Source organism: Myotis brandtii, unplaced genomic scaffold (genome assembly GCF_000412655.1).
Source record: "Myotis brandtii unplaced genomic scaffold, ASM41265v1 scaffold74, whole genome shotgun sequence".
NCBI classification, from domain to species: domain Eukaryota; kingdom Metazoa; phylum Chordata; class Mammalia; order Chiroptera; family Vespertilionidae; genus Myotis; species Myotis brandtii.
The window spans coordinates 1,549,059-1,571,901 of NW_005370944.1; the positions used below are offsets into that span (position 1 = coordinate 1,549,059).

Genomic DNA, 22,843 nt, shown 5'->3' on the forward strand with positions numbered 1-22,843 from the left:
CACCCACACCCACACCCACACCCACACCCACTGCTGCCTGTTGTGCTCAAGCATGTGACAGGCATGCTGGGAAGATTAGCTGCCAGCAGCTGATGCTGTGTGGGGTTTCAAGGGAGCTAGGATGCCAAGAGACCCGGGTCTATCTCATCATTGCTGTGTGGCCTTTGGGAAGTCCCTTCCCCTCTCTGTAACTTAGATTTGTCACCATCCAATGTCTTCTGCTCCATGCCCCGATGAGCTGTTGTGAGGGTTTGAAGGAGACAATAGATATTTTGCTGTGAAGGTGAAAGTTCAATTCAATTGTACTCAGCAAACGTCGACTAGGGGCTTCTCCATGCTAGATGCCTCTGTTGTGTTAAAGGGCATATGGGAGAGCTAGAGCCAGAGCCTGCTCCCCTCTGGAGCTCATCATCTTCCAAGGGGATAGCCCCCCACCTGCCCATGATCCATGCAGAAGCCTAAGCAAATTGCAGGTTGTGGAAGCTAGGATGTCAGAGGAAAAAGCGATTTTTGACCCGGGGAAGTGAGGACCTAAGATCATGTAGTCGGTAATGAGGAGGAAGACCCTCCAGGCTCAGAGTACAGTAGAGGTGAAGACTGAGAGGTGAGAGAGGACAGTACAGGGGTGGAGAAAGCCAGTTACCCAGTGGGACTAGAGAATGCCTGTGAGAATTGGAGCAGTGAGCCAGGAGGCTGGAGGAAATGAGGCCTGTGTGTCTGGCTGACAGTGAGGGCTTTGTCCTATTGGTGACAGGGACAAGGGGTCCAGAGGAAGGGACTAGCCCTGGGCAGGAGGCCGTTGTGGCTGCTTCTCACCAGATGGATGGGAGAGACCTGAGCGGAGGCGTGGCCGGCACTAAGGCAGGATGTGTGGGATGACAAGGGGCCCCATGAGAGGTTGGGTACAGACTGGCTGCGGAGGCTGAGGCAGGAGAGGATGCTGGGCACAGACAGCTTCTCTCACCACTGCTTTTGTTTCATTAGCCAGGAGCTCTGCCTCAGCACTGTAGGAAGCCAGGCCAACAGGAGCAGCCTGTTGGGTAATGTCCCCCCTCAAAGGTTCTGGGAGGAGGGTAGGAGTAAGTCCTAAGTCTCAGACTTGTGCTGGGTCCAGCAGACTCATCAGAGCTCAGATTTTGCCATCATTCCCAGGCTCTGAGAGAGGTGAACAGACACTGAGGGCCATCTACCTCTCAACCATTCCCCTCCTCCCTCCTAGCCAACAGAACCCACTTTGGGCCAGTAGGCCCCCTTCTCCTGCATTAGCTACTGCAAGGTGATGTCATACTCCTCCTCAGGAATGGCTGAGAGAAATGCATGTGACCTAGTTCTGGCCAATGAGATGAGAGGGGTGGTCTGCCGGGGGTTGCAGGGGAGGTTTCAAGTCCCTCATTAAGACCTTTTTCCTCTGGTCTTGGTCATATCTAGATGGGATGCTGAGAACATTTTGCCTCCATGAGTTGTTGTCCAGCTGAAGATGGCATTTCAGGGGTGTTGGAAAGACTCTGAATCCTTGAGGACACTGCTGAGCCAGTAGATCAACCAATCCTAGCAGCATCCTACACGGGGGACCCTTTTGATGTGTGACAATAAATCTCCTTAGAACTTAAGTCCATGTGAGTTGGGGTTCCTGTTACTTATAGCCAAACATGACAAGGGCAATGTCCAGGCTGGCCTCAAAGGGGGCATTTGGCATCAAGGGAGGGGCATCTGTGAAAAGGATGGAGCCCATTTAGCCTCCACCCCAGGCTTGGGCACTTTGCACAGGTTAGCCCTCTACATTTTCCTAACAGTCCAATAAGGTAGTGATCAGTAGGTCTAGAGAAATTGGGCAGCTGCCAAAGGTCACTCAGCAAGTCACAGAGGTGGGTCCAGCCTCAACCCTCTGCCCATAGTGCTTTGGCCTGGTGGGCAGCTGGTGGAAATCACTCCAGCATGTCCAAGAGGCAGATCCTAGGTCCTAGGATCATCCCAGCGCCCCAACTAGAGAGAAGAGGGAACTGAAGCTCAGAGTGGGGACAGGGCAGGGGTCTGTGTGAGTTCTGAGCGCAGGGCTGCTGACTGGTGTCCCTTCCAGGTGGGGCTCTGCCCACTAACCCCCTCTTCTCACTTGTACCACAGAAGCTCGCCTCTCACTGCTGGCACCTGGGCACCTCTGTGCTGGCTGCCAGTGAGCTCTCAACCTGGTCCAACTGCCATAGTACTGGGTGACCTTCAACAAGTGCTCTGCCATCGCTGGACCTCTGGCCTTGAGTCCCACACATGCAAGAGGCACTGCGGCAAGTTTCTGTATTAAGGGGTCCCTCCGCCACCCAGACTAGCCAGGCAGCAAAAGCAGCCAGAGAAGGGCTGGGGGTGGGGAGAGGTTCACTCATTAAAGCAGCCATGCCTCCTGCCCCTTGGGACTGCCTGCTGATTGGTTTATAATTTTCTGGGCAAATGCAGGGCCATGTGTGAGATGACTCTGGGGAAATCAGGCCAAGGATTGTCTTGAGTTTGAAGCCTTTGTCCCCAGGGTCCCCCTTTGTTCCACCCCTCCCTACCACCATCACTCTTGTCCATGTCCGTCCGAACTTTCTTCAAATGTCTTTGCCTTTAAATGAGGGCTGTGGCTCTGAAAGAGTGCCTCATTTTACATTTGCCATGTCAGGCATGAACATTGGTGGGCAGACAACAGGAAGAACTTCCCAAGCACCCGGTCTTCTTTAAGGCCCCTAGGAATGCTGGGACCATCATGTGGGGCAAGCTCCTGCTGAGGTGCAGACCATGGGAAAAGATGAATCTGGCCATTCGCCTGGACTCAGACACTGTCTGCACATCCCTCCCCAACATACTCAGACACACTGGCCCCCTCTCCCACCCTGACATGCACCCGCACCTGCACACCTGTGCTCTTGTTCCCACTTGCCCTGCACCAACACTCCCTACTAAAAACTCAAGTCCGCAGCTGGATGCCCAGGCTTCAACATCCCTCTCACCTCTGATTAAAAAAAATTTTATTGTGGTGAAATATACACAACAAAAATTTACCACTTTAGCCACTATCTACTTTCAGAACTTTCCCAACATCCCAAACAGAAACTCTTTACCATTAAAAACTAACTTTCCTGTTCTCCCTGGCCCCAGTCCCTGGCAACTACCATTCTACTTTCTGTCTCTGAATTTGCCTCTCTAGGTACCACATGTAAGTGGAATCACAATATTTGTCTTCTTTCTGTCTTCTCTCCTCTGATTTTTACAGCTCTGGCAGCCCCTCCTGGTTTGTTATTAGATTATCCATTACCTGTGTTGATGTTTACCCTTCACCAGACCAGGAGCTCCCTGCGGGCCGCTTCTCCGCAGCACAGACGGCACCACCCTAGGCGCACAGCTCCACAGGCAAGTGAACAGCTGGCTGGCTGCGTGAGCGACTGAGGAATGTGGGGGAGTTACTAGGTCTGGACCTGCAGGAAGTGAAGTAGGGAAGGAGCCATACCTGAGGGCACCCGTTCTGGCTGACTTGGGCAACATCGAAGTTCATCACAGACGGAATAGGGAAGGAGAGGGGGGTGAAGGGCAACCCCAGGGAGGCTGGGTCCTGGTTCAACTGACTGACCCTGGGGAGGCAAGGAGACAGGGGTCCAGCACTGCTCAAGGCTACCATCCTTCAGGCCCTGTGTCCAGCACTCTGGACGCTGTGCCCAAGCCTGGCAGCCAAGGGCCCCCAAGTGGACTCAGGGTTGATGTGAGAGAGGAAGTGCAGTGGCCCACCTAGGACAGGTAATGGGTCCTGGTCCTTCTGATAACTAGTCAGGGCCTTGGGAAAGCTCATCTCTGCCAGGGGACGGGATGCAGCTCCCACGTTTCCTTTCCCATGACTCACCGTGGCCTTGGCCACATCTGAATGCCCCAGCTGCCCATCTTTAACATGGGTCTTGCATCCCTGCCTCACCTTTGGAAAACCTTGCTAGAATGGCCCACCCCCATGGTGGAATTCTGGTTTAGGCTTGGGTGGCACTCCCTGAGCTCATAGGAGGGCTGGGAGTGAGGGCATCAGTTATCTTCATTCCTCCAACCAGCAAGGAGGGCTCATAGTTCGTCAGAATTCAACAATGGAGCAGATGAGCCAGGGAATCCTCCCGGACCATCAGAGTCAGTGGAAGTGACAGAGGCAGATGGCTTCAGGGGATGGTGCTGTCACAGAGGGCACATGTTCCCTGGGGAACTCTCCGCACTGTGTGTCTCCAGGGCCAATCTAGACTGAATCCCCTCCTGAGGACTGTGAATGCCCATACCCAAAAGAGGTCTGGGGGGAGGGGGATGAGCTGGGGCTGCGGCCAGGGAGACCTCATGGAGGGCAAGGGAGGGGACTCTTGGGCAAGGCTAAAGGTCATGAAGTTCTGAGATGACCCTTAGGCTGCCTTCTTTGGGAACCACCACCAGATAGTGAACCACCTTGGCCTGAACTCGAGTGGTGGGTATGAGATGGAGAGGTAGATTGAAAGGGCTGAGGACCCCCTTTCTTCATCTGTATGCTGACTCCCCTCAGCCTGCTCTCAGGAGAGGTCTGAGCTGCCCCTCTCCAGGGGCTGTGGGTAGCTTCCTGGGTCCTCAGTCCCAGTGGGGAGGCTTGAAGGGCCTCGTGGGGAGGGCGGGGTTCTAGCCATCCCTCTCCTCTGCATTCTGCCCCCCTCCCTTCTTGCTCACACCGCTTGGGCCTTACTCACTTAAACTCCATGTAGTTGGGAACCACCCGGGCAATGACCACCATGGGGCTGGGGTTGTTGATTAGGGGCTCATTTATTCCCCGAACAAAGACCTGGGGAAGAGAGGAGGCAGGTGAGCCCCAAGTGGCCTTTGGCCCTCTCCGGAGCATGGTTAGCTAGCCTGCCTGCCATCTTTCTTTCCAAAGATGGGCTCATTTCTGCCTCTATACCTCTGCACCTGCTCCTGCCTCTCTAGGGTCTTTATCTGCTCCAGGCTGCTATCCTTCAGGCCCTGTGCCAGGCATTGGGTGGGCAGTGAGAGAAGACACGGATTCTGTCCCACATACCTCCACTGCCATCCCAGGCAGCTCCTGATCTGGATCTGGGTCCTCACTCCTTGTCCCCCCAGCTGAGATTCCTGTGGCTCCTTTTACTTCTCTGACCCCCTCACTGGCCTCTGCTCTTGTCCCGAACCCATCCCCTTTCCCAGGCAATTTGATACGTGGTGGCAAAAACTGCTGTTTTAAAAAGAAATTGGATTATGTAATTCCTCTGCTTGAGACTCAGCAGTGACCTCCCTTTCCCCAACTACCCCTAGAATACATGCCATAATTTTTACCATGATAGTCAAGGCCTGCACAAATTGGCCTGTCTGCCCCTTGGCCCACATCTCCTGCTAGCCCCCCAGGCTCCACAGGGGCAGGGACTTATCTACCTCATTCAGTGCTGTATTTCCAGCTTTTAGCAAAAGCACCTGGCTCAGAGTAGAAGCCCCATGTGTGTTTGTGGGATAAATGAATGCCATCAATGAAGAGAAAAGGGGAGAAAGGATAGGAAGAAGCTCTGTGTTTATGAGGGTGAGAGAAACAACCAGAGACTTGGGAGGGGGAAGGAGGAGAATAGCAGTGGCCTCAGGGAGAGGGCTGGGGTTAGCTAGTCTTGGAGGCTGGGTGGAATCCTCACTATAGGTCTAATCTAGCTCAGCCACTTACTAAGTCTGGGTCATTAAGTCACTGGCCAGTCCCTGCTCCACTCTGGGCCTTAATGTCCTAACTTGTACACTGAGGGGTTGACCATAATCTCCCTGGTCCTTTTAGTTCTGATCTTCAATGGGAGGAGAGTGCCCAGGAGTAGGGACTTACTCTGGACCCCTCTCCCTTTTCTCCCCTCCACCCTCAGCTCCCTCTCCTAAGCCCCTTGGTCGGGACCCAACCCTGACTCACCTCAGCTGGCTGCCAGCAGACTCCACACAGTTGTGAGCTGATAAGGATTTAAAATAGTGCTTAGTGGCTTTCAGCTGTGGGGGCCTCTGAAGACTGAATCCCTTCACCAAATTCAAATGATGAAATCTCTGATGATGGCATTTCAAACTTGGGTTGGGGGTGGGAGTCTGGGCCTGGGGTATTTTTACTGGAATGCTGTCAGGCTCTATTGCTTGCAGGGACTCCAACAGGTGTAAGGGCTAAGAGGGGGGTCTGACAGGTGAGGGGAGGGGGGACTAATTTATCACTGTTCTGGGCTGAATGGTCAGGTGTCGGATGAGACAGCTGCCCAAGCATACCTGCTCATGACAACCCTGTGAATAATAGGAGCAATTTCTTCTCCCACTGTCCTCTCTGGTCTGCCCTCAGGAGCCTATAGGGAGGACATCTATGCTGGGGTAGGGGAGTCGGGAGGGTACTGGAAGGCAGAGGAGCCCAGACTCTAAAGGGGGTGGCTGATCCACAGTGAGGCCCCTGCAGGTCAAGGTGTTCTGTGTGCAGGAAAGGGCATGATTGAAGAGGAGGGTGAGGGGAGCAGAGGGTGCCTATAGGTCTGACACATGCCGGCATCCATGAGGTGGCTGTGGGGAAGCAGATGTGTGGGTCAGGAGACCTGCACTCTTATACCAGACTGTTCTGGGGCTCCATGGCCCCAGCTGTGAAATGGGACTGAAGAACACTCCTTGCTCTGTCAGCTCACTGTGTTATGGGGTGGATCAGATCACCCATGTCGGGGCAGGGGAAGCCTGAAGCTTGGGCCTCCCTGCCTCCACCCTGATCAGACGCAGGTCATGGCTGGATATGAATCTGTCACTCCTGGGCAGTTTGAAGACTGGGAGGGAAAGGAGAGGGGTTTAGGTATCTGGACTATATCTATGAGCCCCAAGTGGCCTTTGGCCCTCTCCGGAGCATGGTTAGCTAGCCTGCCTGCCATCGCTAATCCTCCTGAAGCTGTGAAAGGCTTAGTATAGAAAATAACAGTGGTGGGTATATGTGGAAATAGGGCCTGCGCCTGGCCTGGCTAATGGAAGGCTCTATAAATAGTTATTGAATGAATGAATGAATGAATGAATGAATGAATACCTAATTAGAAGACCAGCCAAAGCTCTTCAGAAACAGGATTCAAGGAAATATAGGGTGGCCCTAAAACTTTCACTTGGGGGATGTAGGCCCTACGTCAGGGGTCACTACTCTGGGAGGGACAGAACAGAAGAGAAATAATCAGGAGATGTGAGCCAAGGCGGTGGGCTTTTCCTGCCCCCATGAGATTCAGACAGACATTGCACTTTGGGAGCCTCCGTCCTCCCTGTAGCACTCCCTGCACGGTGTGTGAGTAGCAGAGTGAGGGAAAACAAGGCTAGGGCAGGGCTGTATGCCCGGAAAGGCATCATTTATCTTCATCTCCATCTCCATCATCTCTGCCATCCCACGGCTATTCTTCACAAACCACTTCTGCTATTTTGAAAGTCCCAGTCTTCCCCAGACACCTCTGCCCCACACCATCTAAATTTCACCCCTTTCCACCCTGCCCCACCCCCAAGGGCCCCAGGCTGGCACCTCCAGAGCTCTGTGGTTACCGTCAACTTGGCGGGGGATGAAGCTGCCCTTCCGGACAACAGTTGCGTACAGTTGGGTCTTGGCAGTGTCTTCATTAGCTTTCCCAGTCTTGTTGGGCTGGGAATAGAGTCAGGGAAGAAGACACACAAGAAGAAGCTTGACTAAGAAGCAGACCCTGGCCATAAATCCAGCCCTCTGCGGACAAGCATTGGCATTGCTCCACCGGGGCGCCGAGCTGATAATTAAAGGCTCCCTGTGAGCCCTTCCAAGGAGATCAATATAATAAATCTTCCCTTGTCTATTTGAATATTTCATTGCCCTCCCAAGGACCATGCCTGCCAGCTGTCTTTGTAAAGATGTGATAACTAGTCTTGGACAGAGAGCCAGGAGGCCTGGTGATGCTCCCAGAACTACAGCTGAAGTAGAGTCTCCCACGTGAGTCACTAATCTCTCTGGGCTTTACTTCCTTGCCTCATTCTGAGGTCCTGAGTGTGGGGTTCTCCTTGAGGCGTAGGGAACTTGCAGGCCCCTGAGATCATGGTTGAGGAGTCACTTGAAAAGGAGGTCAGTACTAGGGCCTGGGGAAGGGAGGCAGGAAGGGAACTAGCCTGAACTGAGCACCTGCTATGCGCTGAGCATAGTAGGTGCTTTATGCACATTATTGTACTTGATCCTCCAAAAGGCCATGTTAGGAGGCACATTATCTTAATTTTGTTGATGAGGAATGGAGGCCCGTGGGGTTAAGCAGCTTCCTATGGATATATAGCTAGCAAGCAGAAGACCTGAGAGAGGAGCCCAACAATCCAACTTCGCATTGTTCTTTACTCTGAACCACTGTAGGGAACTAGAATGTGCAATGGAGGAGAGAGAAATGATGCTTCTGCTTTTCTTTGGCCCAGTGCTTGGCACACAGTAGGTACTTAATAAGTACTTGAGCAATGAGAGAGTAAGTTCTCCTTTCTACCAATCAGCTCTGGGGAGGGGGGCAGGCAGGGGAGCTGGCCTGGGACGTTCAGACCATAAAATGAGTGGCCAGAGGCCCACTAGATGGGTTCATTCCAGGGAACACTTTATCTCCCATATACCCCAGCTCTCTTCAGGCTTTCTCCTGCCAAGGTAGCATGTGGAGGCAGCACTGAGTGAACTGGTTGGGAGATGGCGTCACCTGGACTCACCCTTGACTCTGCACCTCACTTGCTCTGTGATCCAGGATGAGAGGATTCTTCTCTCCTGAGTCTCAGTCCTATGTATGCAAAGTAGAATTCATCTTGAGAATTAGAGATGGTGTGTATACCATATAGCCCAGGACCTGGAACATAGCAGGTACTTTGCAAATAATGTATGGCATTGATTTTTAGATATACTCTTACTCTTTCAACATATATGAAATCAGAATGCATTTTCAGTTGGTGTATTCATTTAATGTGGTAGATATTCTATGCCATTTTGGCTGTTTTATGAAGATCAATTTGGAGAATTCCAAATTTTTATGGATATCATTCCTGTCTATTTGCCAGGAGCTGTGTTTCCTGAGCCCCACAAGGTCCTAGACTGGTCATGCTGCAGGGTGGGCTTGGATGCCCAGAGCCACTCTGAGGGGATAGCTTGGGGCTCCCCACTACCTGTCCCAGGCCAGTGCGGGCCAGAGCCCAGGGCTGACTCACCTTCACCAGCTCAAAGTGGTAGGGGTGGAAGACACGCAAGTACTTGATGGGGATTTGATAGAACAGCAGCTCCTCTTTTTTGTTGTTGTCCACCACCTTAAGGATCACATCTGGAGAGAGAAAAATGGAGCACAGAGTTAGGGTCAAGCTTAGCTGAGGTGAGAGACATTGCTGAGAGTAGGGGAGCAGGGGCCACTCTGAGGAACCCACCCGCAGGCACACATGTGGGACACACACAGGCACACTTCACAAGCACTGCCTGAGCCCCTGCACAGGATGAGGCTCTATGCTAAATGCTGCTAGAACCCAAAGATGCCATTCTCATCTAGCTGGTCTAGAAACTCCCAGCTCAGGGATGGACACATGCAGGACTGAGCCCAGCCCCCATGGCAGAGATATACATGTGCACGCTCAGAGCCACACAGTAAGCAAGAATAGTACCCCTTCCCAGGAATAGGCTCCTTCCCTTGGTCACAAACACTCTCACCTGTTCCTCGGGCAGGGATTATCTCTCACATTTTGCAAAGAGATCTACTCAAGAAATCTCCAATACAACTCTCAGTAAAAGCCTACTCCAACTACATGAAAACTAAACACTAAGCATGATACACTATTTAGAAAACTCCCTCTAAAGACACTATATTTTGCCATAAAAATGCATAAACTTTGGATGAAATCCAAGGAGAACACCAATGACCTGAAAATAGTCATGGCAGTACTACTTAGTGAGCACCTGCTGTGTGCCAGGCACGGGGATGGGTGCTCCTGAGCCTATTCCAACAAATCCTCACCCTTAAGTAGGAAGGAATCACCATCTCTGTTTTTTAAATGTGGTCACTGGATTAGAGAGGTTGTATAACTGATCAACATCACACAGCTAGTAAAAGGCTGATGGGAGAGGCTGAGTATGGTGACTCTTGAGACATTTTCTACTCTGGAGGTCTATGATTTGAAGAGGAAGAGGAGCTGTGGAGAGAGGAAAGGAGTAGAAGGGTGGATGAAGGAGTGAGAAGGATTGAGGGAGATGGAGGAGGAAAGGAGGTAAAAGAGAGACCTAGAGAATAATGGGAGAGAGGATTGAGGTGGACAAGTGTACTCTTCTTGTGTAGCCCTCTTGGCCTCTGCCTCTCTTCCCTGAGACAATGACATTTCAGAACCAGGTACAGCTGCCTGTTCTGTGGGCTAGGCAGGCTGGAAGCTCAGTGCTGCTGGCCACTTGGAGCTGGGTGAGTCCTTTGGATTAGGGGGTGGAGGTGGAAGCTGAGGGCTTTACTGATTACTTTTACTCTTTCTTCTCCACAAAGCTACCCTGGACACATAGAGAGGAAAAGACACTGCCACACTCCCTCAGAGCTAGCCATATGGGATCCACACTTAAAGGGAAGGGGGCAACTGTGCACCAAAAGGATTTGAGGTTGCCTTGAAGAAACTAGAGTAAAACAAGGGAGTTGAAGTCAGCAAATCTGGGTCCTAGTACCAACATACAAACTTGCTCTGTGACATTTAGCCAGTCACTTAACCTCTCTGAGCTTCATGTTCCTGCTCTGCAAAATGTTAAAACTTTAAAAAGAAAAACTCTGTCCCTCTCCTAATCTTGTTATAGGGAGGGGAATGTGTTTTTCAAGCTATAAAATTCTAAGCAAGTGCTCCTCATAGCTGTCACTACTTTCCTTCTCGTTAACCATCTGTTGCGCTCCACACGTTCACCCAGCCCTGAGCAGACTGAGAAGACTCAGCTGGGGGATTCCAGTGTTCCAAGCCAAAGCTACAACAGTAGCTGTGGAGGCTGCAGCCCCGCATGGCCATTACCCATGGGCTCTGAGCCCCCAAATCCAGTTGGAATTTGCTGAGGTCAAACAAGGGGTGAGTGCCCTACCTTTCCCCCCACCCCAATCTCTGTGTGGGCAGCCAGCAGATGAGCTGGAATTGGGGTGAATGGACAGCCATACCTCCCTGTTCCTGTCCCTATGCAACAAACATGCTTCATCAGCTTCTTCTCTGGGCACTGTGCCCCTCAGCCTCCCACTGTCCTTTGCGAGGCCAGCGAGCTATTTCTACCGCCAGCCTGCTTTGGCCCTGACACAGGGTCTGAAACCCCCCCTTTGCTTTTCATTAACACATCACTGAGTTACTTCCTGCCCTTCCCCCACCTCTTGGCTGGTCCTCCATCTCCCCAACCCTCCCACTGTAGACATCACCACAGCAACCATTTCCAACAAGCATCCAGCTACTTCAATCTGAAAAGAGGCATCTGCCAATATTCCCTGCCTGCCGGGGCAGGGTCCCCACCTCCTGTCCCTCCTACAGTGAACCCTGCTTCCCTCTCTGCTACACAGATAGGCTTGAGGCCACTCATCACATCCTTTCTTGTGTTACCCCAGCTGTGTAGAGCCCAGGGCGGGATCCCAGTCCAGATTCACTTGCCACAGTCACATAGATGCAGGCACACACACACACACACACACACACACACACACGCTGCACACACAGACATGCATATCTACAGGCACAGTCACAAGCACATTTTTGAACACACACAATGTTCACACATACACATGAACCAGCATGCAGACATGCACAAAGACGGTACACACCTGCATTTGTATGAAGTCCTAGGTCAATTTTTTCCTCCTCTCACATTTTCTCACATCATCCCAACAGCCCCACCTATCCCTTTATGGTGGAAAAAAGTCCTCTGGCTTGGCCCAAGACTAGCCTCTTTCCCTTCGATTTATGTCCCTCTTCAATCTTTTTCTCTCTCCCCATTCACTGTCTTCACAGGGGCTTTCTGCGCTTTGTGGGGTGTGGTGAGGGTGCAAGGAGGAAGGAAAGCCTGTCACCTGAGAGAAGGCCCACCTAAGGGGTGGGAGCCTGAAGTTCTTCTGACTAGATAACACCAGAGAGCAGAGCTCTCACCTGCTCAGGCCCCAGTGGAGAAAGCACAAGTGTGCACATGCATGCGTACACACGTGCCTTAAAGTGCCTGCAGTGTTCCAATTTGTCAGGACATGGGGACTGGAAAGGCTTCTGGGGGGGGGGAGGAGTGAGGATTATCAGGCCGTTTCTGAGAGCAGACCCGCCCCTTGGAAGCACAGGAACACTGCTGTGGACAGCGCTGGGCAGGACCAGGCAGGGTAGGAAGCCGTGTAGGAAAACAGCTAAAACGCTGGACCTACAGTGAACGCCTGGATGCTGAGTCCCTCAGTCCTCCACTCACTGGTTACTTGAGCTTGAGCCAGTTACTTAAGTTCCCTGAACCTCAGTGTTCCCATCTAGGCAGTGGGAGCAGCATGGCTCCTCTTTGGTGCGACTCCTCTGAGCGAGACTTGGGGTGTGCCAGGAAGCTGTGATGTGCTGCGTCAGTGGGAAATGCAGCAATAACAACCGTGGAAATAACAACAATGGTCATAAAGAAGATAAGCTTCCATCATCTAGAAAATTCATTTATGTAGGACAACTCATTTTTCCAGCAGGCTAGGTAGATGAGGAATGACAGGATTATGATTTTTTTCTTTAAAGTGCTTTTAACTGAGCCCAAGGAGGCATTCAGGTGGCTCCAGCTGAGTTGAGAGGGAGCCTACTACCCCCTCCCACACACACCAGGCCACCCAGCCCCCTGTCTCACCTTCTTGCCCCACATCCTCAGCTTGGATCTCCACTGTGACTGTGTCACCCCAGATGGGGGCTTTGGTAGGCTCTGAGGTCACAGATGTGACTGCCTTGGAGTCCTGGTTCTTTGCTTCCTCAGACGTGGTTTTCCTGGGAGGGGAGGGGCAGGCTGAGTCAGAGGGAGGGCGTCCTGCCTGCGCCTCACCCCTCCTGACTCCACAGTCCATAAATCTGAGCAAGGAGCGGACAGGGCAGGGAGATCTCTTTCCCAGGCAGATACTCATGTCACCTCAGGCCCAGGGGGAGCCAGGTTTGTCTTCTGCTGTTCTGCCTGCTCGGGTGACCACACTGTCTCACTGGCCACCTCTGAGGCTTTCACATGGACGCAGGCACCAGAGCTCAGGGTGGGGTGGGAGTGGGGGAGACACCTTGCCTGCCTGTCTTCCTGCCTCTGCCAGTGCAGGACTCCCCAGCAGGCACTTGTGTACACAGACTCTCGTTATCGTCTTGACCATCTTCTCTAGGTTCTGTGTGGTGGGAGGAGGCCTCTGGGCAGGGTGGCTGCGTGGTACTGCCTGGCTGCCCTTCACTTCCCTAAGCTTCTAGCCCAGCTCCCCCAGCTCTGAAACCTTCCAACGAGCACACGCATGCCTTCTGCAGCAGCCACTGTGTGCTGCGCCCTGGGCTGGGCACCTGGAGCTGGGCGTGGGGCAGGTGGGGTGAAGAGTTTCTGGCCCTCAAGCACTCACAGGTGGTGCAGTGCCAAGCTGTCCAAGGTGGGCTGGAGCTTGGGCCCTCTGCATCCAGTGCATCTCACAGGTCTCTGGGATGAGTCCCTGAGATCCAGAGCCACCAAACAGCTCAGCGAGAGAGTTAATACTTGTTCCGCTGAGGAGGTTTTTATGTTGGAGCTGTAATGGTGCGGCAGTCACAGGTAAGGGGTCATTTGGAGAGTCTGTGGCAGGGGGAGCCTTACCACACACTTGGGTGCACAAACAGCACCCCGGGGCGGAGAGCAGAGATGGTGTCCTCACCAGTCTTGGCCCCACTCCCAGAAGTTCCCCAAGGGAGTGAGGGGCATGGGAGTCCATCTGCCCAGGTCTTAGCAGCACCAGCCTGTGGTCCGTCCCAGCCCAGCTTGTTCCTTTCCTCCAGAAAGCACTCTGCCCCTGGCCCTCACTGCTCCCTCCATCCTCTGGACTGAGTGACACAGTAGTCTGACTCCTTGTTCTCTCCATGTCACAACCCTACTCCTATGGGTGACCAATCTTGTGGGAGCCCCATCTCCAAGCTCCCCTTCTGCTTTGACTGAGGGGCTGTATGAGTCCAAAACAGGGTCCCTGATTCAGACCATCTGGGTTCCAAATCCCAGCTCTATACCCTACTAGTTGGGTGACTTTGGGCAAGGTATGTAACCTTGCTGTGTCTTCCTTCCTTCATGTGAATGGGGATGATAAATGCAGGGTTGTTGTGGGCATGAAGTGAAATATTATGTGTAAAGTGCCTGCCACATTGTTAAATGCCATAAAGTGTTAATAATAATAATTTTAATTGTCTCTGGCCTGGTGTCTCCCCATTGTCTACAAGCGAGGGTCTTTGGCTAAAGTCCTAGAAAGAGTACAGGCTTTTAGCCACACAGAGTTGGGTTTTGAGCCCACGCTCTCTGAGTTGTGCTGCCCTCAAGCATACTTGGAAAGGCTGGGGAGAAAGAGTGATGCTCCTGTACACAGAAGGCCCAGGGTCTGATGGTCCCTCATTTGTGGTATAAACCACCTGGGTGTTTCTCAACGGGGACCCGACTGAGGGCCACATGGAGGGGAGTGAGGGAGTGCTGATGGAGGGCTGAGGGGAGCAGGGCCGGGTCTCCCAGAGAGCTGGAGCCTTCCTCAGACTCAGGGCCCACCCTGCCAAAGGGGCTGTCTGGCGTGAGAGGAGAAGGCATCACGGCTGGAGGCCCTGGAGCTCAGCCTGCCCCACCCCCAGGTACCTCCCTCATGCAGAGCAGAGGCTCTATGACCTCTGCTGACTGAAGGGTGCAATCATAACCCTCCTGCTGCCACTCTGTGCTCCGCTTCTCTCCCCTGACAGCTGTCCTCAAAGTCAGGGGCCTCGAACTCAAAGCAGCCTCTTACCCACTCTTGTCCACCTGCTCTGTGAATTGCCTGCAGGATGCTCGCCTCCACTCTTCCGTGGAAGCACTAAGGGAGGGGGTATTCCAGGAAGCTATGGAAGGAGGAAGTCAGCCCTTCTACACCCTGAACACTACTCAAAGCCTCAAAGCTCCTGCACCATGCACAGTTTTTTTTGTATCCCCTGGGGGCCTCCCAGTGCACTAGGAAGACAGAACCAAGGGTGAGTGAAGGCCTTAAGTCACAAGCAGTGCAGTGACAGAATTCAGGTTGGAACTCATGACCATATTGTCAGCCTGTCTTTCATCCTCCTGTTAGCTTTGGCCTCTTGTCCCCCTTCCCTTCTCTACATAAGCTCCTGGGTGTCTGGCAGGAGGAACACCAGATGGAAAGACAGGAAGGACCATGAGCAAGGCCAAGGGAGCTGACTCTGGTGCTGACTTCACTCAGGCATAGAAAGAGTTAAGCAAGCACCTCTCCTCCCTTCCCTCAGACACACACCAGAGAGGTGGGTCAGGGTTAGGTGAGTGGAGATGAAATAACTCTGGAGGGGTGAGGCCCCAGGGGAAGGAGAGAGCTTTTAGCAAGTGGAGGGAGGCTGTCAGGATAATGGCTTTTCCTGGCACAGCTGACTCCTCCAGGTCTTGATGTTATTCTAGAAACTGAAGAGCTAGAAGGGCCGCTGATTCCACACAGAAGTAGAGAAGGGGACCAACTCATTCCCTGCTCCCAGCCCCTATTCTGTGCCTACAGCTGGGCACATGGAAGGCCATGTTCTAGGACCTTCAGGCCCCTGAGGGAACTAGGTCTCCAGTTCAGTCTCAGAGCCCAGGGGCCTCTCCAGGACCTGCTTCCACACAGCATCTGCAAGATGATGCCCTCCCTCTCTGTCCCTAGAGCTCTGGCCTGGCCTCTCGCTGGGCCTGGGGGAGCTGCTGTTGGCCATGCCACTGTCCTGGGGCTCACTTAACCCAGCCATGGTGGGGAGGGTTCAGAGGCACAGTGCAGCAGTCCTGGGTCCCAAGCTGCTGGGAAATGTAACCCCCCATACCTGGCTGGGTGCTGGAGGGGTATGTATGTGTCTGACAAACTCTAGCCAGGTGGCCCTGTGGGGGCCAGGCCCAAGCCCAGCTGTCAGTGGGAGGGAAGACGAAGGACTTTGCTGTCCTTCTGTGAGGTCATAACTAAGGCAAATGTGTGGTCTGGCTCCCAGGAGCTGCTGCTGTGAGCAGAGGTCAGCGGTGGAAAAGTACAGGACATTGATGGATGGTGCACAGGCTCCGGAGCCACCCTCACTCTCCACTGACCTCTGACCACCCTCCAAGGCACACACCTCAGGGATGGAACCTGTGTGCCACTGTCCCTGCCTACACACACACACACACACACACACACACACACACACACACACACACACATGCTGCCCCAGAGAGGTTTGTGTGCCACAATGTACCAGATCTCTGACCCTATCCCCATCTGCCAGCCCTTGAGCTGCCTCCCAGGTCTCTAAGGCTACTTCTAGCACCTGCCCAGCCCGTCCTCTTGGTCTTCCACACGCCTCAAAGCCTCAGAGCATGAACAACTGTCAAGGTCTGGCCTCCTCCCGGGCAGGGCTTTGGAAACCCAGGATGCAGGCCACCTGGCTTTTCCTAACTGCCAATCCCAGACACCAAGCTTGGGTCTGTTCTGGCTGCTGGGTTCCTGGCTGGGCAGACCCCTGAATCTTGAAAGACCAGAAGGATGCTCCTAGGGAAGAAGATAGTTAGGCAGACTGAGAAGGATGCATGCCAGGCAGAGCCTTTAGATGGATGGTGGTAAAATGAGAGGTCTTGTGACCTTTTGACCTAGTCTACCATAGCCCTGTTGCTTGCTCACCTGGGGAACTTGGAGATGGGGATTCAGGTTCAGATTAATATTGCTCCAGCCCTGGTTGGGTGGCTCAGTTGGTTGAGCATCATACTGTGCACCCAAGGTCACTAGTTTGATTCATGGTCAGGGCACATGCCTGGGGTTGCAGGTTCAATCCCCTGTCAGGGTATGAGGCAACTGATAGATGTTTCTCTTACACATCAATGTTTCTCTCTCTCTCCCTCTCCTGTCCCCTGTTTCTAAAAAGATCAATAAAAAGATTTTTAAAAAAGATTGCTCCAAGCCATGACCTGTATGTCATGATTGGGCCTCATTCTGCCTTAAGAAGGCAGGGTAATTCCCCTCTACCTGTACCCTTCATGCTGGCCTCTGAGTCAGGAAGGCCAGCCTCCTCCATCCTCCAGGCCAAGAGGCAGCCAGACTCCCAGGCCACAGGCCTACCTCCATCCCTGGAAGGCACAGAAAAAAACCAATCTCTGCTCCTTGACCCAATAGGGACAGGATGTGAGAGTTGTCCTGGGCAGGAGCGGTCATCTAACCAGGGTGGGCTAAGGCTGGATTCTTGTGTTTCTGTCTCTTCATCTGCTGGACCTGGAAGGGAATGTTTCCTGGAAGAGGCAGGGCTTGAATAGATGAAGAAGAGGGGGCATGAGCTGGCTCATGGGCAGGTCTAGGGCCTGGGGAGGGGCTGGCTGGCTGATCTAGGTCTGTGGGTTGGGAGCATGGGGTGAGGTAGTCAGAGAGAAAAGCAAAGCTTGTGGTCCTCTCTGACCTGTTCTCTCTCCAGCCCCCTTCTCTCCATGCCCAGGTGTAGTGTTCTCTAGCTTTGGCCAAGCTCCCCTGGGATTGCTGGGCAAGAAGATGTGGCCAGAGGCTCCTCAAAGCCGGAGTGGAGATGGAGGCAGGGAGTGTCTGGTCTCCCAATTCACCAGACAATAGCCCATCAACAACACTCCCACTCCATGCCTGCCCCTCCCCCAGCCCCTAATGCAGTTGGTCCTTGTAGGTTTTGAGTTCTTGGGAGGCTGATCAAAGGAAAACAAGGGGTGCCTCTCAGACACACATAGAGGACACATAGCTACGGAGAAGTCACTGGCCCCTGAGAGAAGAGGGAGCAGGGAAGCTGGATGTGGAGGTTGCGTCTGAGTGGGAGGAGGCGGCCATGAGGAGAGGTCTAGAGATCCTAACTGAGCTGAAGCAAGTGGTCTGCATGTAAAAACTGGCCAGTTTTACACAGCCACCTGGGTTTCATGTTTATCTTTTAAATTTGAGAGAGCTGCCTGCATTCTTCCAAGGCAGAAATCAGTGGGGGTGACTCGGGCTGCTTTTCGAAATAACCTGTGTGCTCTCCAGTTCGCCACAGTTGCCTCCACTCTCTATTGCATCACACACCTGGCTGACTGGAGCCCTGAAGGCACTGACTTTGCCTTCCCAGGCACCATTCCTCTGACAGAAGCTCACTGTGTGTGTAAGGACCACAGATGACAGAAATGGGGAGAGCACAAGCAGGAGGAACTATATTGGAACCCAAACACCAAATTCCTGCCCAGTGGCCTTCCTCACTTTTCAATAGATGCTGGACCATCTAACATCTGGCCTTGAAGCCTATGGGGCCAGACAAGGGCAGAGGGAAGCCAGACAAAGCCTGGAGGGAGGATCAAGCCTCCTGGCTACTCATTGTGTCCTGGGAGTCAGGAGGAGCCCTGCCAGCAGCTATGTCCATGCTCAGAAACAGCCTGGGCAGAATGCCATGAGGACACCAGGAAGGCCCCCTGGCCCGCCTCCCTGCCTGAGATCTCCCCACAAGTACTTACTTCTCTTGGTAAGCACTGCTCTCTTGGACTGCTCCTTCAGGATCCTGGCACTTCCCAGGGAGAGCTCATGCCTTTTGGGTCTGAGTGAGTGTTTCTGGCATGAGAAGATCTCAGGGGCTTGGGCAGTGGTGATAGGGGGAGAACTGGAAAGAATTCTTATGGCTTCAATCTGGCTGGGGGTGTCGCAGGCCAACCCTTCCTTAACCACTGATGCCAGCTGTGTTTATAGTTCTGGGATACAGGAATGTTCTCACTGAACAAAAATTCTGAAGCTCGGAGTGTAGAGGGACTGACATTACGGGAAAGTCAGACCCACTGCCAGCTCGGGAACCTGAAGGGGGAATAAGACCCCAGATTCCCAGGCCCTGTGCTGGGCCTTCTCCTTCGCCATGTGCCTCTTCCGACAGGCATCCTGCTGGGAGAGGGAAAGAGCCTGGGCCTCTGCCAGAGCAAGTGGCCAGTGGCTAGATGGTCATCTTCATGTGCTCCACTCCCACTGGCAGCCATGTGACCTCAAGTCCATTCATTGCCTGGGGCCTTGGCCTCCTTGGCTATCACATGGAGCCAAGGCAACCTGCCTCCCAGGGCTATGGCATTAGAGCCAGCGTGTGGAGAACCAGGCTCTGAGTGAGTGCAGCCATGATCACTGCCACTGTCACGACGAATAATGATTAATTTCTTTTGCTGAGCCCAACCCTCTGGCTGCTGAGATAAGCCTGTGAGTCATGCCAAGCCTCCATCCACTCCACCCAAATCCCTGTCCTCTGGGGCCCTTTGGCTAAGGCCCATGGCCAGACAGGGGAAAGTGTGAGCAATCCAGATCCTAGCAGTGGGGAGGGGGGGTGGGGTCCTCAGACTTCTCTGGAAATCTGGCTTAGGGCCCTGATGCAACAGGTCCCCTTCCAAGTGGGCAACTGCTGCATAAGGATCAAGGCAGGGATGAGGTGGAAAGAACTTTTGGATTCTGGAATCCTGGATCCTGGCTTGGTTACCTACTAGTTCTGTGACTTTGGGCAAGTCACAGAAATGCTCTGAGCCTTAGTAACCTCATCTGTAAAGAAGATAATATTTCACCTAGCTCACAGGACTAAGCAATAATTAAATGATGCAAAACACACACAGACACACTGAGCATGTTTGCCAGGTATATGGTAGGCACTAGATAAATATAACCTTTTTAAACCTCCCTCCTTCCTCTCTTACCAGGACCTTAGACAATTGTTCTACACTCAACACCTTCTTCAGTTAGTCACCAGGGTGTGATCAAGGTCAGTCTCAGTCTGGGACCAGGGTCAGGGCTCTCAGGCTCATCCACGAAAACCAATGATCCTTTGAGTATGACTAACTGGCCCTGACCTGTGCCCTGCCCCTCCCACCCGGGCAGGGCCAAGCATGCCCCATGTGACAGAGGGAGCAGCTCTTCTCATCTCAGTACTGGCTCTGTCCCTGCTCATTCGCTCTGGCCAGTCGGCAGTCAGAGAAGTAGCTACCAACTGTCAACTCAGCCATCCAACCTTCGGCCGGTGGTCAGAATCCCACAGGCTATCTCCTGGCTGGCCCCTTCCCCACACCCTGACCTCTGGGGCACCCCACCTGTCAAGGTCACTGCCTTCCTGGCCCCTGCTGTGTTCTGACTGGCAGGTCTCTCTGTGCCAGGATGGGAGGCAGGTTCTAGGCAATGCTCAGGGACCAGGAGCTTGAGCCAGGTCCAGACCAGTTAAGGGAGACCCCAGGCCTGAGCATTGACCCAGCAGACCTGGGTGTGGAATTTGTCTTGGATAGTACAGCTGTGACTCCTATTCCCAAGAACTAAGGCTCTTTCCCAGGCCAGAGCACAGCTTGAAGCAGCATGGAGGCCAGCCCTCACATCCTGACCACGGCAAGATTGAAACTCAGAGAGGAGCAGGGACTGGCCTGAGTTTCACACAGGCAGTCAGGGGCAGTGGGCCAGACTCTGGGTTTTCCTGATCCCATTCTGATTTTTCTTCTTTGCCCTGAGGCTTTCTTCTGATAGGTGAGTGCTGCTAAGGATACCCCTCACCTCCAGGATACTCCTCACCTCTGTGTCACTCTTTACCAGTCAGCATCTCCCCATTTGGCTCTGCCATCTCCACATTCCTTTGAAGCAGGCTCCCAGGTAAGGTATTCAGGCACTGAGAGGTGAAATAACTTTCCCAAAGTCACAGAGAAAGCTAGAAATGGGGCCAGATTCACTCATTCACTTGTTTACTCATTCATTCAATATTTGTTGACAGCTTCCTATGTTCCAGATACTGTGTTGAATAGTAGGGATGGGATGGTGAACAAAACAGACCTGGTGGTTGCTTATGGAACTAGTGGGGCACAATGGGGGAGGCACTGAGGAAGAGTAAGCCAATAATCACATAAAAGCACACAAAACATGAAACTATAATAAGGGGGGAGGATTTAGCCTGGCCTGGGAAGTTTGGGAGGGCTTTCTTGAGGAGATGATGACTAAGCTGAGATCCAATGAGGGGAGGAGGGAAAGGAAGAATGTTCTGGGGGAGGGAGTATGCAAAGGCCTGGAGTGGGAGGAAACAGGGTCTGCTCAGAGAACAGAGAGATGTCTGGAGTGGCTGGAGCAGAGAATGTGTGTGTGTGTGTGGGGGGGGGGGCGGTCATATTAAGGGGCCAGCAAAGACACATGCATGCTGGGCCTAGAATCCTCTTTATTCTGGGAGCAATGAGAAGTCATTGGAGGGTTCGAAGAATGAGTTCCTTCGGTAGTGTGGTTCCATGGTATCAAATAGCAACCTGCCTTTGAAGGGGGTTTGAAGAGGGGCAAGTACCAAGAGCAGAAGAATAATGTAGTAGCCTAAGGTGGTGGAGCTGATGGAGAGAAGCAGCAAATTCAAGGTAGGAGAGAAATGACACAGCTGGGTGATGGATTGGATGGGGTGAGAAAATGTGATTTGATACCAGGATGGGGATGAGATCATGTGGAGAGTATAGAGAAAGAAGAGCAAGTGAGGGTTGAACCCTGGGGCAGGTCAACATTTAGTGCCAGCAAGAAGAGATAAAGGGGTGGTGCACAGAGAGGAAAATAAGAGAGGGGGCATTTTGAAAACCAGGAAAATAAAGGGCTTTAAGCAGACTGAGTGGTCATGAGGGGCTAATGCCCCTGAGAGATCACAAAAGGTAAGATGACTGTCGGATGTAGGGTCAGGCATGACGGCCATTGGTGACTTTAGAGAAAGCTGTTTCAGTGGAGAAGTGGGGTCAGATTGGAAGCAGGCCAATGGCTCAGATGGAAAGAGGCAGAACCTCAAGATGAGCCAAGTGGACCTATTGGCCTGGAGGATGCATCTTATTACTAGACTAGAGGCCTGGTGCACAAATTCGTGCATGGGTGGGGTCCCTCGGGGTGGCCTGTGGGGATCAGACCCCAGCTTGTGCCCCCAGGCTCGCAGCCCCAGCTTGCACCCCCAGCCTCGCAGCCCTGCAGCCCTGCCTGGCACCCCACCATGGCCTGGCATTGCCCCCTCACCTGCTCCAGCATCCCACCTGTGGGGTAATCAATCGGGGTGGGAGGGGGGCCACCTGGCTCCCTCAGTGCCTGGGAGCTGGGTGGCGCCCTTACCCCCCACTGGTCGCCATCTGTGGGGTGATTGGCGGGGCAATTGGGGCCCCCACTTGCACTCGCCTTGGCCTGGTGCCGCCTGCTCACCTGCTCCACCATCCTGCCATAGTCCTGCTCTTGTTGGGGGCCCATCGGGGCCAGCAGTGCCTCCACTGCCATCCACTGCCAGCACTGTGTTGCAGATGCCCGCCATGTTCTGCACTGCCCCCTGGTGATCAGCGCACATCATAGTGAGTGTCGAGGGGACAATTTGCATATTAGGCTTTTATTATATAGGACTAGAGGCCCGGTGCATGAAATTCGTGCACTAGGAGGGGAGTGTCCCTCAGCCCAGCCTGCACCCTCTCCAATCTGGGACCCCTCAGGGGATGTCTGACTGCTGGTTTAGGCTCGATCCCAGCCTAAACCAGCAGTTGGACATCCCTCTCACAATCCAGGACTGCTGGCTCCCAACCACTCGCCTGCCTGCCTGCCTGATTGCCCCTAACCGCTTTTGCCTGCTAGATCGATCACTCCCTAACCACTCCCCTGCCAGCCTGATCAAAGCCTAACTGCTCCCCTGCCAGCCCGATTGCCCCCAACTGCCCTCCCCTGCCAGCCTGGTCGCCCCTAACTGTCCTCCCCTGCCGGCCTGGTCACCCCCAACTGTCCTC

At 53.3% G+C, this 22,843-nt stretch overlaps 1 protein-coding gene across 1 annotated transcript in view; it reads right to left on the bottom strand.

Annotated features, from left to right (window-relative positions):
• Positions 1-22,843, bottom strand: part of CCDC33 (coiled-coil domain containing 33) — a 104,566-nt gene that overhangs the window by 72,121 nt on the left and 9,602 nt on the right. The window contains exons 3-7 of the mRNA XM_005882833.1: positions 12,794-12,927; positions 9,169-9,278; positions 7,505-7,621; positions 4,707-4,798; positions 3,476-3,596 (exon numbers count right to left, since the gene is read on the bottom strand). Of these exons, the coding sequence (XP_005882895.1) occupies positions 3,476-3,596; positions 4,707-4,798; positions 7,505-7,621; positions 9,169-9,278; positions 12,794-12,927 (574 nt within the window). The remainder of the gene's footprint in view (positions 1-3,475; positions 3,597-4,706; positions 4,799-7,504; positions 7,622-9,168; positions 9,279-12,793; positions 12,928-22,843) is intronic.